The sequence below is a fragment of the Mustela erminea genome, chromosome 16 (assembly GCF_009829155.1).
Source record: "Mustela erminea isolate mMusErm1 chromosome 16, mMusErm1.Pri, whole genome shotgun sequence".
NCBI classification, from domain to species: Eukaryota; Metazoa; Chordata; class Mammalia; order Carnivora; family Mustelidae; genus Mustela; species Mustela erminea.
The window spans coordinates 69780741-69796062 of record NC_045629.1 but is presented as its reverse complement, the minus strand read 5'-3'; the positions used below and the strand labels follow the sequence as shown (position 1 = coordinate 69796062).

General features: G+C 43.4%; 1 protein-coding gene across 3 annotated transcripts; it reads right to left on the bottom strand.

The window, feature by feature from the left end:
* Positions 1–184: 184 nt before the first annotated feature.
* On the bottom strand, positions 185–7275 carry ZNF572 (zinc finger protein 572). Of its 3 annotated transcripts, XM_032316665.1 has the most exons (4): positions 7158–7275; positions 6266–6337; positions 5101–5211; positions 185–4443 (listed from the first exon to the last, which is right to left on the bottom strand). In XM_032316665.1, exons 3-4 carry the CDS (start codon positions 5177–5179, stop codon positions 2936–2938), a joined length of 1587 nt encoding a protein of 528 aa, XP_032172556.1. In that variant the 5' UTR covers positions 5180–5211; positions 6266–6337; positions 7158–7275; the 3' UTR covers positions 185–2935. The 3 variants fall into 3 exon arrangements, with proteins under 3 accessions (XP_032172556.1, XP_032172555.1, XP_032172557.1); XM_032316664.1 differs by having other exon boundaries at positions 6266–7275; XM_032316666.1 differs by lacking the exon at positions 6266–6337.
* Positions 7276–15322: the final 8047 nt, after the last annotated feature.

The window sequence follows — 15322 nt, the reverse complement described above, 5'->3', positions numbered from 1 at the left end:
GTCTCTCTCTATATATATGGAACAAATCACTTAAATAAGAATGCTTTATTGGGGTGCCTTGGTGGCTCAGTTGGTTAAGCAGCTGCCTTTAACTCAGGTCATGATGCCAGGGGTCTGGGATCAAGCCCCAAAACAAGCTCCCCGCTCAGCGCAAGTCTGCTTCTCCCTCTACCCCTCCCCCAGCTCGTACTCCCTCTCCCTTTCTCTCTCTCTCTCTCTCTCAAATAAATAAAGGCCAAAATTCAGTTGCAAGGCAGGCACTGTTGGGTGGGGTGGTGTAGCACCAATCACATTTTGTGTGACAAGTTCAGAAAAAGAAAGAATGCTTTACACATTCTTTGTGCTGGCAAGAAAAATAAAGAATACAGAATGTTTACTTCTCGGGAGGCTAAAAAAACTTGTTTGCTGATTAATGAAATTGAGGTAAAAGCATCAAATATGATTAGATTTACTATTAAGTCCTCCTCATAAGTGACACATCTCTCTTCTGTTTTCCTAGTTTTCAATCTAAAGAGACAATGATTCTTGCTAAATTGTTTTACTCATGGAGCCCATCCTAACCCATCTAAAATGGGATCATCTATGATTCTGTAGACATCAAGTTTTGTGAAACCGGTTTTATGCAATCGTGGGCAGTCATAAAACAGAGTAGGTGATGCTATTAGGCCAGAAACTGTACCTGTTGTTAATCTCCTCAGATGGGGAATTAGCTGAAATTGAACTTGCGATTTTGTTCTTTCCTGCCTTAAACTGAATCCTTTGTTTCAACAACAAAAACATTCAATAAGCTGAATCAAATAAAAGGGTTTTCAGAAGTCTGCAAGCTTGAAACACTATATAGTCTTGTGCTTTTACAAAACCGTATTCCTCAGGGTTCCTGAGGTTGGTCATAAAGAATTCTCACGTAGGATATAAGCTGGGGTTGCGTTGCTTCCTCTGCAAATATGGGGAGGACAGTTTCCAATTTATTTCCACCAGTAATAATGGACTGCCATGTATTTAGACCTTGTTATATTGTAAGTGCTAGCTGCTTTGCAACCATTTATTTAATTCTGACAGAAACCCAGTGAGGCAGCCATAATCTCTGCTTTACACATGAGGGGGCCGGTCCAGAGTGGTTCCTGCCACACAGAACGTGACTGATGATGGGGTACAACCCCAACAGCCCCTGCCTTGCAACTGAATTTCGGCCTCGATAGCAAATGCCCAAATTTAATTATACAACATTAACCAAACTCTTAGTTGCCTGTGGTAAAAAAAATACCATAAACACTTGTCCCCAGATATTACAGTCGAAGACCATTTGAATGATCCTACCGAACATACAAAGGCGAAAAGATGGTTAGGTGAGGGTTACATAAAAGCCAATGACACCCTATTATGTTCTCCCCTTTCTTGAGAGCAGAAAATCACCCCAAATATTTTGTAAGTCTTTTTGTTAACTTTTGGCTTATTTTTCAATCTTATAACAATATGAAACAGCTTAATTGCCTAACCAGTATCAGGCAATGATGAAGTACATGAAGGAAGAAATATTCCCCATGCACTTCGGTTACCTACCAGCTACAGCCCTTTGCAGCAGCTCTAATTGGCCCTTTCTGGCTCTACATTCCTAATTTGTATGTCTACATGGTCTTCTGAAAATATATTTTGAATCCAAAAATGAGACCAGAAATCCTGAGCAATTCAGGAGTCTTGACCTTCCTACACATCTACTCCCTGCACTGGCAGGAAAAAATCGGGGCTAGGAGTATATGAAATAACTTAATACTTTACAAAGCATCCTTCCCATTGGCCAGACAAACAGGGAGGATCCACACACCTTGTAAGTCAGTCAGGAGCCAAAAAAATCCTGTTAAGACTGGAACTAAGGAGTCTCCATCTCCAATGGCCAACTGCCCCTGCAAACTGGCTCAGACTCAGGGGTTTAATTGTTAAATAAAGAGAAAGAACCCAGGATCTGATCTGTCTAGGAGCTGTGTAATGAGAAAACTGAGGGGAAAAGACTATTGGTCAGAATTTTTTAAACAAAATTTCAGAATTCTACTTCTTAATCTGGCTTTGGCCAAGACAATGGGATCATATCACCAGATTACCAACATGGCTGAACTTAAGACATGCATGCATTAGAACGGCCAATCTCTAGACTGAGTGCCTCTATCCCATTTCTACTCTATGTTACAATTCTTCTTGGAGAGCAGACACCTCACATTACATTTCCTACAGTCTTATAGGAAATTTTTATGAGTCTGCCAAGAATAATAATCTTGAAAGAACTTTATATGATATCCCATATAGCAGTCACCAGTCACGTGTAGCTACTGAGTGCTTGGCAAGTGGTTAAAGCAACTAAGGAAGCAGACTTTAAGTTTCATTTCATCTCAATACAATTTTATTTAAATAGCCACATGTGGCTACTGTATTAGACAAAATAGTCCTAAATACTACGGAAGTTAATTTTCAGCAAATAAAAATGCATTTTAAAAACTGAGCTTTTTCTTTCTTAACAGCCACCAAAACAGCCAGGAAATCACATTATTTGTTCAAAAAGAATCTTTCTCTGGATAAATCCGTGAGGCCAGGAATGACTTATTGCCACCCAGTCAGGAAAGAGGAAATAGGCACATTCAATGGTAGCTCAACTTCAAGCTCTCAGGTATTCTTATTTCCAGCATTTCTCTTTCTGTTTGCCTCTGAAGCTATTCCAATCTTACCTTAATCAAAAAAAACCATTTCTTCTCCATCGTTGGCAGCATCTCACTGGGCAGAGGTGATGAGCTGGGGATCAGGACCTTCCTATCATCTAACCTGGAAGGTGGACTTTTTCCAGACATAATGGCAGACACACCAAAGAAAACTTTGTAGCCACCCCATCATTGTAATGGCCCAGTAAGAAAAAGAAAAAAAAAATTAAAAAATAAACAGGCTTTGAAACTCAAGAGGAAGATGGACTTGGGACCGAAAAGGAAGAGAGGAGGGCCATTTCCCCTGGACAGTTTTTCCAAGTCCACCCATGAGGAAACTCTGCAACTTCAGGAGACTCGAAAGACTTTTCTATGTGAATTTTCCGGTGCTGACTGAGATAGGCACTTCTGCTGAAGCATTTCTCACAGTCAGTGCATTTGTAAGGTTTTTCTCCCACATGAGTCCGCCGGTGCCTGATAAGATTAAAGCTCTGACTGAAGCACTCGCCGCAGTCAGGACACTTATAAGGTCTCTCTCCTGTGTGCGTCCTTTGGTGAATCACCAGGGTGGAACTTTGACTGAAAGTTTTCCAACACTCTGAACATCGGTAAGGTTTTTCTCCCGTATGCGTTCTCTGATGTCTAATGAGATGAGAGCTGAGACCAAAACGCTTTCCGCATTCACAACATTTGTACGGTTTCTCCCCTGGCTGGAGTCTGCATTCCTCTATCACACCGCAGTTCTGACTCAAGCTTTCCTCATGTTCGGAACTTTCACAGGGCTTTTCGCCTGTGTGGGTTTTCTGGTGTGTAATTAGGTTTGAACTTCGACTGAAACTCTTCCCACATTCTGTACACTGATAGGGCTTTTCTCCCGTATGAATTCTCTGATGCTTTATTAGGGTCGAATTACAACCAAAGTTTTTTCCACACTCAAGACATTTGTAGGGCTTCTCACCTGTGTGTGTCCGCTGGTGGCGAATCAGGCTGGAACTCTGACTAAAACTCTTTCCACAGTCAGGGCACTTATAAGGTTTTTCTCCAGTGTGAATCCTCTGGTGCTCTATTAGGACATAACTGTGGCTGAAGCATTTCCCACAAACAGGACATTCGTATGGCTTTTCACCAGTATGTGATCTGTGGTGCTGAATCAGGTGGGAGCTGCTACTAAAACTCTTCCCACACTCAGGGCATTTATAGGGTTTCTCTCCTGTGTGAGTCCGCTCATGGATAATAAGATGGGAGGTGTTGCTGAAGCTTTTCCCACATTCACCACACTGGTAGGGCTTCTCTCCCGTGTGCGTCCTCAGATGTTGAATCAGGTGAGAGCTGTTACTGAAGCATTTTCCACACTCGGAGCATTTATAAGGTTTTTCTCCCGAGTGGGTTCTCTGGTGAATTCGCAAATGCGAACTGTTATTGAAGCTTTTCCAACATTCAGGACATTTGTAGGGTTTGTCTCTGAAGGTTGAATTCTGCTGGCCAGAGCCACCGCACTGTTCCCCTGGGTCCCAACTCCAGCGATTGGGTTTTTCATCTTTTCCTGTAGAATTTCCCCGATTCTCTGACTTGCCACCATTCTCAGAGGAATCATTACACCAGATCTCATCTCCTTGGGACCATGTCAATGGAATTTCTTTTGTATCCTCATGCTTACAATTTTGCAGGCCATCTCTTTTAGACCACTTTGAGGCTCTCTCTTTCTCTGCCTTGGAGTTATTGTGTTGAGCAGTTTCCAAATTATTCTTACTTTCATGTCCTGTAAGAATAAACAAATGTTCTAAATACATTCCCTAATCTCTGCCAGGGGAAGAAAATTCTGAATTGCAGTGGAAGGGAGGGAATAACAGAGTAAAACCTCATAAATTCTTTTATATTAAAAAAAAGTTTAAAACTGGTTTTATTTTTTTATACTCTAAGTGTTCAGGAGAAGCAAGTGAATTTTTTGTGCTTGATAACAACACTAATGAAGTATTTGAACAGCTGTCAGCAATTACCAAGGAGGGGCATACTGATCTAAAAACTTCATTAAACTTTATTCTAGAAGACCTAAAAGAAAAAAGGGGATCTGAGTAGGGGAGAAACTGAATAAGACACATTCTAAAGGGAAAACTTGATGATACTTTAGTTAAAATCTGAGAAAATACAGAAATAACAATGGTACCTATTATTTATTAAGAACAATAGCTTGGCATGTAGTATCTTGTTAATCCTAAAAAATATGAGACAGATATTCATTTTTCTTAAGGATGAAAAAACGGAGGTTGTAAAAGTTAACATGGTTTGTAGGCAACTGAGCAGGAATCAAAGTTTGTCCGATTCAAATGCTCCGTTCTTTCCACACAGTCTATAGCACTCCATGGCACATCTTACATTGAATTTCCAATGGATTCAGATCAATTTCTTGATCTCTCACCTGTAAAAGGGCTTTTCAAATTCTCCCTCTCCTTGAAGCCACTAGAGTCTGAGACCAACAGTTTTTGGTCTTGCTCCATCAGTGGTCACACCAGGGTAGGGATCAGAAATCCTGTGGAAGTAAACAGGTTATGCTTGCAGGCATCAGCTAAAATGTATTCTTTTTCTTTCCTTCCCAACCAGTGCAACATAACCACAGTAGGCACCCAGGCTGAAAAAAAGAAACATGGTCTTTTGAAGTCTTTTTTTTTGGGGGGGGGAGGGGATCTTATCTCAGATGCAAGTGTTTCAAATTAACTTTTTCGAAGGAAATATCAATAAAAAAATTAAATCTTCACATTAAAGTCTGAGGATCAAGCTTCAAAAACAGAAGAAATACTAATACTCATTGCCCACTCAGAGTTTAGATACAGTTCTAACTGAAAACATGAAGGGGTTTTTTTGGAAACAGTAACAATAGCAGGACTTCAAAAAAATGGATATGTAGGTCTAAGAAGCTTGTTCAGGAAGAAAAGCTGGCCCTTGACAGAAAGATGAAACATTTGAAGTTCAATTTCAAAATGAAGTTAGAATTTATATCAGAAAAAAAAAAGAAGAAGAAAAAGAAAAAATAGGACAAAGCAGGGCGAGAATAATTATAGCCTATAACCCCTAAAGATAAAAAGGAAGGTAATGAGAGAACTCTTCCTTGCCTCTGACTTTCTCACTCTATCATAATCACAATATTCCTTTCAGCCTAAATTTTATGGAGTCAACTAGGATTCTTGACCTACTTTAAGGTACTGATCTATCACTGGAAGGCAGGTATATATGGGCTTGCAATTCATTTCAGGATGTAGAGAACAGTATTATTTGGGGAAAACAAGAGCCTAAAATAAGGATGTACAAAGGCACACATGGAAAACAGAAGAAAACAAAAAGTTGTTTGGGGGAGTAAAAAAAGGTGTAATTTTTACTTTATCACGGCCTATTATGTGCCAGGAAGTAAGCTACTTTACTCTCATTTAAATTTCATAATGGCCCTTGGGGGTCTATAAACAATTACCAATATGTTATTATAGATGAACAAAAAAGACATTAATAAACTTTCCCAAGGTCATGCAACCAGAAAGCAGTAAAGCAGAATTCAGTCCCAAGCCTGTTTGGATACTGACTTTCACTCTTACCTATTACAGTAAACCAGAGGCAGCGGCAGAGCTGGGCATAACCCCAAACTGCAAATGAATCTCAAAGAGTACCTTTATTTTGGAAAACATTAACAGGATTAAAAAAAAAAATTCTACATCTGTAGCCGTGATATCAAACGGAGCTGGCATTCCCTAAGCACTCTCAGCAACTAAGGATTTGTTACAGGAAAAGGTGACACTAGTCTAAATGACAAATAGCCCTAGCGTTTGGGCGGAGGGGAGGGGCGAGTTCACACCTCTAAAAGGGGGAAAAAAAGAAAATTGTTCCTATGGAGTAATAGGTTTTGCTGTCCGAGTTATCGATTTCCATCAAAGTCTTTACAAACGAAGTAAAAGTCCACGTAACAGAGACTCGTGCAGCACTTTCCCAGCTAAGAAACTATTAACTTTGGTAGCAGGGCCCCTTGAGGAACACTGGCTCAGCAAATGGGTAGCAAACTCGGGCCATAAATGGTATTACAAGGCTGTTCCTTAGATGTCATTCCACAGAGATGAGCTGTTTTCACTGTCCTAGAGCAGAGGTGCTTAGGATGGGGCTGCGCTTTGAATTAAAAAGTCTTCCAAAGAAAATGCACTGCCTGAAGCTCAGCTTTAAGAACCGCTGGCAGGGGGCAGAGGCTGGGTGCACTGCGGGGTGAAGATCCAGGAGGCCAGACCCGTCTCCAGCCCACAAGCTCCTTTAAGGGACCCGCCTGGCCAGGGCGGCGAGGGAGGCGAGGGCAGCGCGATGGCCGGGGCGGCGGGAGACCCCGGGCCCCGGCCCCTCGCAGCCGCGGGATCCCCCTCCTGGCACACTCTGCAGGCTGGATGGTGCAGTGGCCACTCCTCCAGCCCGCAGCCCTTGGCTCCCTTCCCCCCAGAAGGAACTCACAGTTCCGGGGGCCACACACGAGGCGCCCAGCACCCCAGCAGGCCCAGCTGTCCCGGAGCAAGGACCCCCAGCTCCTCCCGACCCCACCAACCCAGGGTCCTAAACTCCCCAGCCCGGAAGACACAGACAGGAAGTCACCCTAGCCCCCCTGCAGGCTATGCCTCAGTCTCTCTAGGAAGCAGGGATGGCCAGGTCTCGATGGTCTTAACCCTTACGGTCCCGGACCAAAAAGGACGTGCTGGCGGATTTCCTTCCCTCGAGCTGTCTGTGGTCTGTCCGCTGGATTCTCGCTCCTCACACTTGCCAGGCGCCTTATAAGAGGGGCCGACTGGAGCGAATACTTTCCCTTGCCACCAGGGCATTGATCGGCTTTATCATCATCAGTACAAGAGAAATGAATCTAGCATTTACTAAGCTCCTGTTGTTTCCGTTGCCACCGCTGTGAACAGGGATGTATATTTAGCTACCTGCGAAACAGCTGAACAGCTGAGGCATCCACCCACGCACAAAAACACTTAGTTGACAAGGCGCCCTTACTAATAACACCCGGAGAAGCCCTTGAACTCTGGTCTTTCATCACAGAGAAAATGGAAGGCAATCCCTTGTCTCCCCCATAGCAAGCCTACAAATCTACGTATGTCTGCTCCCTAACCACTCTCTCCCTCCTGTTGCAACGGAGGATTGGTCTACATTTAAAAGGAGCCCTTTCCTGGTACTCACTTTCCTTCCCACCTTCTTGGAATCCTTACACTAACAACTAACCTCTCAATTCTACCACTTCCATCCCAAAAGAGTTCTTAGGCTTTCCCCCCCATCTCTCACAACGTTTCCATTTAATGGCTTCCCACTGACCTTTTAACTCATTTCTCCCGCAGGAAAAACAATAAATCACCAACATCACCATTGACCTCTATGCTGGTATTTTTCAGTTCCCAAGTCTTCTTTCAGGAGTTTTGAGCCTGCTAAGAATTCCTCGCTTCTAGAAACACTTCCATTGTAACAGAGCCTTGTTAATCTTTAGTTACCTTTGCCCTAGATTATATTATCATCTTTAAAATAAATGAGGACTTTCAGAAAACAACATGAACATAAGACATCAGTGTAATTTTCTTTTAGATTGTTTTATTTATTTGAGAGAGAGAGTGAGCCTGCACAAGGGGTAGAGGGACAGAAGGAGAGGGAGAGAAGCCGACTCCCTGCTGAGTATGGACACCAACTTGGGGCTCATTCCCAGGAGCCTGAGATCATGTCCTCAGCCAAAATCAAGAGTTCACCAGTCAACCAACTGAGCTATCCAGGCACCCCAAGATATTGGAGTATCTTATATAAACTGATAATAGAAACACTCTTAAAGTGACACCACATTATCCTCATTATCCTCCAACATCTTTAGCAGTCCTGATAGTCTCTTTTGCAAGCTCAGTCTTCTCTAAATGTTGAGGTTCCTTAACGCCATCCCAGGACCTCTCTCTTATCCTGAAATGTCCTCTGTCTGAGCAACCCCATTCACTTCCACATTTTAAAATACCTCCTGTGGGGCACCTGGGTGGCTCAGTGGGTTAAATCCTCTGCCTTGGGCTTGGGTCATAATCTCAGGGTCCTGGGATCAAGCCCCTTGGCCTCTCTGCTCAGCAGGGAGCCTACTTCTCTTCTGGCCTCTTGTGATCTGTCTGCCAAATAAATAAATAATAAAATCTTTTTAAAAAATTAATAAATAAAAACTAAAATACTTCCTGTGCAGACGACTCACAAATTTTATATCTCCAGCCAAGCTACACTTCTGAGCTCTTCACTGTTATCACCAATGGGCTACTTGACATCTCATCCTAGGGATCTCAGTAACACCTCAAAACCAAAATGTCAAAAGTGAGGATCTTCTCTCTGACTTTCTTCTCCCACATATGCAAACGAACACAAAATAAACCTGTTCTCCTTCCGATTTTCTCTCCCAACCAACCATCCAAATCTGCAGAAGCCCAGAAGTCCTTTTCGGTACCTACTTTTCCCCTCCCTTCCTGTATACAATCCACAAGCCTCATCTGTTGTGTACTTCACACAGAATCCTCAAACCCAGATACTTCTCCCAACCACCTGGGCCACCCTAAATTCAGACAACTATCACCTTCACCTGAAGGATTTCAGTAGCACACGAACAATCCTACAAATGCCCATTGCCCCTTCTCATCCAATCTCCTCAATGAGCCCAGAGTGATCCCTTCCAAAGATAAATTTGAATCTGACACCTTTCCTTACCTAGTCAAAACCCATTATTAATCCTTTAGACTTCAGGTCTAAAGCTTTCCTCACTTCCTCACAAAAGCTTTCCACACCCTTCCTGACAGGGACAAATCCCTGTTATCTGCCCTTCTAGCACCACATTTCTCTCCAAGGCCTATCTTCTGACTGCAACATAATTTTTACTTGCGTGATTGTTATTTTCTTTTGCCTCCCCAAATATATGTCAAGCTCCATGAACGCAGAGTTCATCCCTGTTTTTGCTCACCATTCTATCTTAGAACCTAGCACAGTGTCTGACTCTAACAAACATTTGTCAAGAGCCTCCTATGCCCCTGTTACGGTATATTGTTAGGCACTGAGGGAGGATATAACAAAATAATGTGGAGGAGACCATCAACAAGCAACCCAACCACGTCTATTTAATCTATAAACCTATGTCTATTTTTCTCTCTCTCTCTCATGCTGAGGGAGGTCTACTATTTTGGTTAAGGTGGTCATGAATGTTCTCTCAGATGAGATATTTTAGCAGAAATCTGAAAGAAGAAAAAGTAAGAACCATACAGTTATCTATCTAAACAATTAGAACAGAGTTGCAGTAAGAGAAGAGACCTTGAGATGGGAATGTGTTTCACCTGCTCAAAAAACAGTACGGGGCAACTTAAGTGAGATGAACAATGAGAGGAAATAAGGCAGGGAAGTCAGGCCCCATAGTCCATTGATGGACGCAGAAATGCGTCACTCAGATTCCCTTTTAAGAAAAGACTCGTTGGGGCGCCTGGATGGTTGAGTCAGTTAAGCATCTGACTCTTGATTTCAGCTCAGATCATGATCTCAGGGTCCTGAGATTGAGCCCTGTGCTGGGCTCCATGCTGGCTGAGCCTGCTTAAGATTTTCTATTTCCCTCTCCCTCTGCCCTTTCTCTCCACCCCCTCAAATAAATAAATAAATAGATAAATAGATAAATAAATAAATAAACAAACAAGGCTTGCTGCCCAATGTCTGGGAGTGCTGTGAGCAGAGAGCTCTCAGCTCTCAGCCCCCCTCAAGGATTGTCTCTGTTGCAGAGAACAGCCTCTCCCAAAGTCACAGTCTTCCTGGGCAGCCCGAAACAATGACTGATAGAGGCAGAAGTATAAAAGCCTGGACCTTTGCACCCAAAGCAGACAACTCCCATGAACAACTTCAGCTCCTAACTTGGCAGTGCAGGAGGCAGGAGAAGCTGTGGTCAGCGCCCCCAGGTCAGAGGCGAACCTCCCCTTCGGCTCAGGCCTGAGTTCTTGCCCTCCCTTCCACATCTGAGACTGGCTTCAGGAATGAATAAATCAGTGAATTTGCTCATCAAATCATCTTATATTGTAGGAGGCTGTGACCGATATCTGACCCCCCCAAGGTAGCAGGTGAGCTGAACACATTCTTCCATTCCAAGCACGTAGGACACAGTAGGAGCCGATGGCTACTGAATGCTTTCATAAACTCCTCGGATGTAAGGTCGGGAAGGCAGGGGAGGTTTATCCTTGGGTGAAGCCGGGAAAATTCATCAAGTCCTTTTATTCCTTCTTCCATATCCCTTGTTTCTTTTGTTCTTTCAATTGTTTATTCAACCAACACTGAGTGTCACCTGACTTCCCGAGAGGGCCCCCCCTGCACTGGGGTAGGGATCGCTCGCCCTCGCCCCTGGCTGGCTGACTAAGGGCGCTGGCAGAGGAGGCTTGTGCCCTTCCCCAGACACGGCTGTTTTCAGGCACTGAGAACAACAGTCGCAACGGTCTTACATGGGTTCTCTTGGGGTGGGGGGGGGGGGTTTCAGCCTCACATTGCAACTTTCCTTACTTACAGTTGTTTAAACCATGAGGACTATATTATTCACCTAAGAAATGTCTAAAGTAGGCACTGGGATAGATTGGGCCACCCCAAAATTCTCCTGCATCTAAGAGAGGGAGGGGCTTGGTACTTGCTGTCAACTGAATTAAGTCTCTTCAAAATTCTTACGTTGAAGCCCTAACCCTTAGTGTGATGATCTTTGGCCACAGGGCCTTCAGGTGGCAAGTACGTTTAGGTTAGAGGCGGTCATGAGAGTGGGGCCTCATAATGGGATTATTAGAACTCTGATAAGAGTAGACTACAAAGATCTTTCTCTCTCCCCCACATGCGAGGACACAGTCAGAAGGCAGCCATCTACAAGCCAGGGACAGAGCTCTCACCAGAAGCCCGCCATGCTGGTGCCCTGATCGGACTTACAGGCTCCAGAACGACGAGAAAGTAAGTATCTGTTGTTTAAGCCACCCCAGCCTGTGCCATTTTGTTATGGTTCTCTGTTACTTGAGCGGACCAACGCATTACTGCGCTGACAATGTGATCATAATGGCTTGCGTGAAATTGTCAGTTGTCATGTTTTATTCTTTGCAGGGATATTTGCATTTCAAAAGAGAAGGTGGTTAGAATGGTGGTGTCCCTGTCCCTTGTTGGCAGGGGGACAAAGCCATGGACATACAGAGATTTGCTACTGCAGTGATCCTTAATCCACGAGCCTTTGTGCCTGATTCAACGCCTCCGGGGTGCAGTCAAACAGAGCAGAGACTTGGCTGAGCAACAGAGTATGGACTGGCACAGAGCACCAAAGGCATCAGAAGTCCAAGAGCCATCCATCCCCAACGTAGAGGATTGCTTGGGTTGAAACTGACACTGAGGAAATCCTACCATCTTTTTTGAAGGTGGGTGGGTGGCTGGCTCGGAGGTCGGCAGGGGCAAGAAACGTCCAGGTTGATCAGATTCTGTGCTACAGCAAGGCAAGGGATCAACAGAAACAAGCCTACATCGTGCCTCTCTCATAATCACACAGGAGGGCTCTTCCTTAGTTCTAATAAATGCTCAGGACTTTAAACTGCGTCAGCAGGGGGCCCCAGAGGCAGCTGTTTGGCAAAATGTACGTGACTGCAGTGACTGAATCCTGTGTAAGCTTGGAGTCTTGACACAAACACAAAGTGGTATTTGTACCAATTAGGGTTCACCAGGATAAACCTGGGTGTAAAGGAGGATTACAAGGATTATGGATTCTCTCTAATGTGAACCATTCGGAATTAATTAGCATAGAGGAAGAGAGACTATTGTCCCGAGTGCCAAATAGCACTCTTTAGAATTTCAGAGGTCACTTCTCCTCCTTGGCCACAGATTTTCTCCAAGGTTAGTTGTCTTCAAATGTCCTCATCTTGGCACCCATTCTGCTGTAAGCCAGTCTTCCTCCAGAAAGGAAAAATCAAGGCTAGTCAGACCTCATTCCTGGCTAGGGAGAAGAATTCTAGTTCTTGGGGTCAGGTCTAATTCTTGGAGTCTCAGTTCACCTGAGCCATTTATGTGCTTGGGGGATATCATTTGTTACTGAGGGACTGCCCAAGAGACAGACTGGGGTAATATTTTGCTGTTGACATTCAAAAATAAGATTTTGCTGCAGGACAACCTGGCATTCTTTGCCAAGCTCTTGTCTTGAGAGAGGATTATTAAAGTCCTTTTCACATATGAAGGGTCTGCTTTGAGGCTCAAAGAGTTTTTCCTGTGGGGGTTCCCAAAAGAAGACAAAGCCCTTCCTGGGAATAGGAAGCTAGTGCCCCTCCTCCCTCTCCTAGCACCCCTGTCTAGAAATTGTACCCCAGTCACTTATGGTTACCTGACAATCCGTTTTATATTTGTTTCTTTGTTTATTGTCTTTCTCTTTGACTAGCGTGTCGATTCTAGGAGGCAGTGTTTCGTTTATGTAATCACTGCTATATTCTAAGCATCTAAAACAGTGTCTGGTAGTTCAATAAATATTTACTGGACGAATGAATGAGTTTCCTTTTTTCTTCATCTCCCTTCCACATCTAAAGAAGAAAGAGAAGAAGAAATAATTTAATACGAGGGGGTATCTTTAAAACTTTTGAACTCACTCACTGGATTTCCTCTACTTGGAAAGGAAACCCTAAGAACTGGTTTCATAAATTCACATCCTGGAAGACCTAAGGACAGGCCCATCTCTGACTCACTGCTCATTGTTCCGCACTCCAAGTTTGCTTCCTTCGGATTTCTTCTCAGAGTTTGTGGTGTGACAAATGATATTTCTAATGGCCTTGGGCCACTAACTGTTCAGAAAGTGTGTAGAGAAAGTAGAGCCGAAGTCCTGCTGCCTGCCTGTTTCTGCCAAGCAAACCTGGGAATGTGTTACATGGGCAGTGGGGACCCCTTCCCAGTCATGGGTTTAATGGCACTAGGGCTAGGAGAGCTGCCCCCAAAACATGCTGTGTCCCTGAAGGAAGCCATCCCTTCTTGAGCATCTCTCTAGGAAGGGAGTATGGGTGAGAAGGTGAAGACAGGATTCTGCATCAGAAAACAAGTCTAGCTGGAAAGCCAGTGTATTCAGGTCACTAGATTTAGCAGTCGGCCCTGGGACTTTCCTTTTCTGCGAAAGAATAGATGTCCAAGCAAACACCAGCCTGAGTGACCAAGAATGCGCATTTTCACAAAGGATTGGGACCATTACGTTCTTTGTTTACCAGGATCCAGAAAGATCAACCACATTCCTTTGGGATAAATGACACAGTGACTCTTTATTAGGATGGGAAAGGGAAGGAGAGAGAAGGAAGGCACAAAGAACGCGGTGCTTTACAAGATGACATCTGCACACTGTCAAGTTCAACGAGTCAGCTGTTACCCGTGACAGTCTCTATTCTAAAATGGAGTCTCATTTAGTATTTTGCTATTTCCTTATTATAGAATTAACAGAATTCTAAAGCCAGTTGGGAAATAAGAGGTGTCACCCAACCTTCTTTTGTGGATGAAAAAGTGAGAAGCAGAAACATTAAGTAACTTAGATGGGTGACGTTACAGCCCAAGTGTGATTTATGTCCTTGCTTCATTTTAGTAGGAAACAAATATGTATTTTATGAAAGAAAAATATTGCTGTCTGCTTTCAGGAGACTAATTAATGGAGTTACATAATATTTTAATTAACTTGGAAAGATAATAAGGTCACTGTAGCACCAATGCGACAGACATTTTTGACACTTATGTTACTGGCTTTAGATAGAAACTTAACCATTGTTGAAATTTCTTTGCTACGAAAGCATTTTGCTAATAAATACATATATTGGGTAAATACAGAGACAAAAATTAAACAATGCGGCTGTTCTGACTATAAGCTGAGGAACCTAACAAATATATGCCAGAGAGTTTTTGTGCCCTGTGGTGTCCACTTGCCATGAAATTTTCCAGAATATTTTCAGGTTTATGTATTTTTACTCCTTTTCATGAATGTTATTTATAAAATGTGTGACTACATGTGATTTAATTTTTATATTTTGTATGACTTTTCCATAAATAAATTTTAAAATTAAAAGAAAAAGAATAAAATGGAGTCTTTTCATCTGCCTAAAGGACAAGCCTAGTAAGCTGTTAGACAATAGTAGGAAACAATGGGCTGCTAATCTAAATTGTCATCATAAAAAGAGTTTTCATGCGCTGAGTGTGCAAAGCTCACCAAGTACTTCCCTACCAGTTTGTCACGTATTCCACATCACATGTCTGTGAAGAGAACAGAACAGGAACCATGCCCATTTTGCAGACAGGAAAACTGAGGATCCGGAAGAAGTGAGTTGCCTAAGCCCATAGAGCCGGTGATGGAGTCGGGTTTTTTATTTTAATTTTTTTTAAGATTTATTTAGAGAACGAGCATGTGAGTAAATTGGGGCTGTGGAGGGGTTGGAGTAGAGGCAGAGGAAGACAAGCAGATGACTTGCTGAGTGGGGACCCGATGCAAGGCTAGATCCCAGGACCCCTAGACCATGATGGAGCCAAAATCAAGAGTCAGATGCCCAACAGCTGAGCCACCCAGGCACCCCTGGAGTCCGGTTTCTTACAGCTCTGGTCTTCCAGTCCCCATTCTCAATGTGTCTTTCACT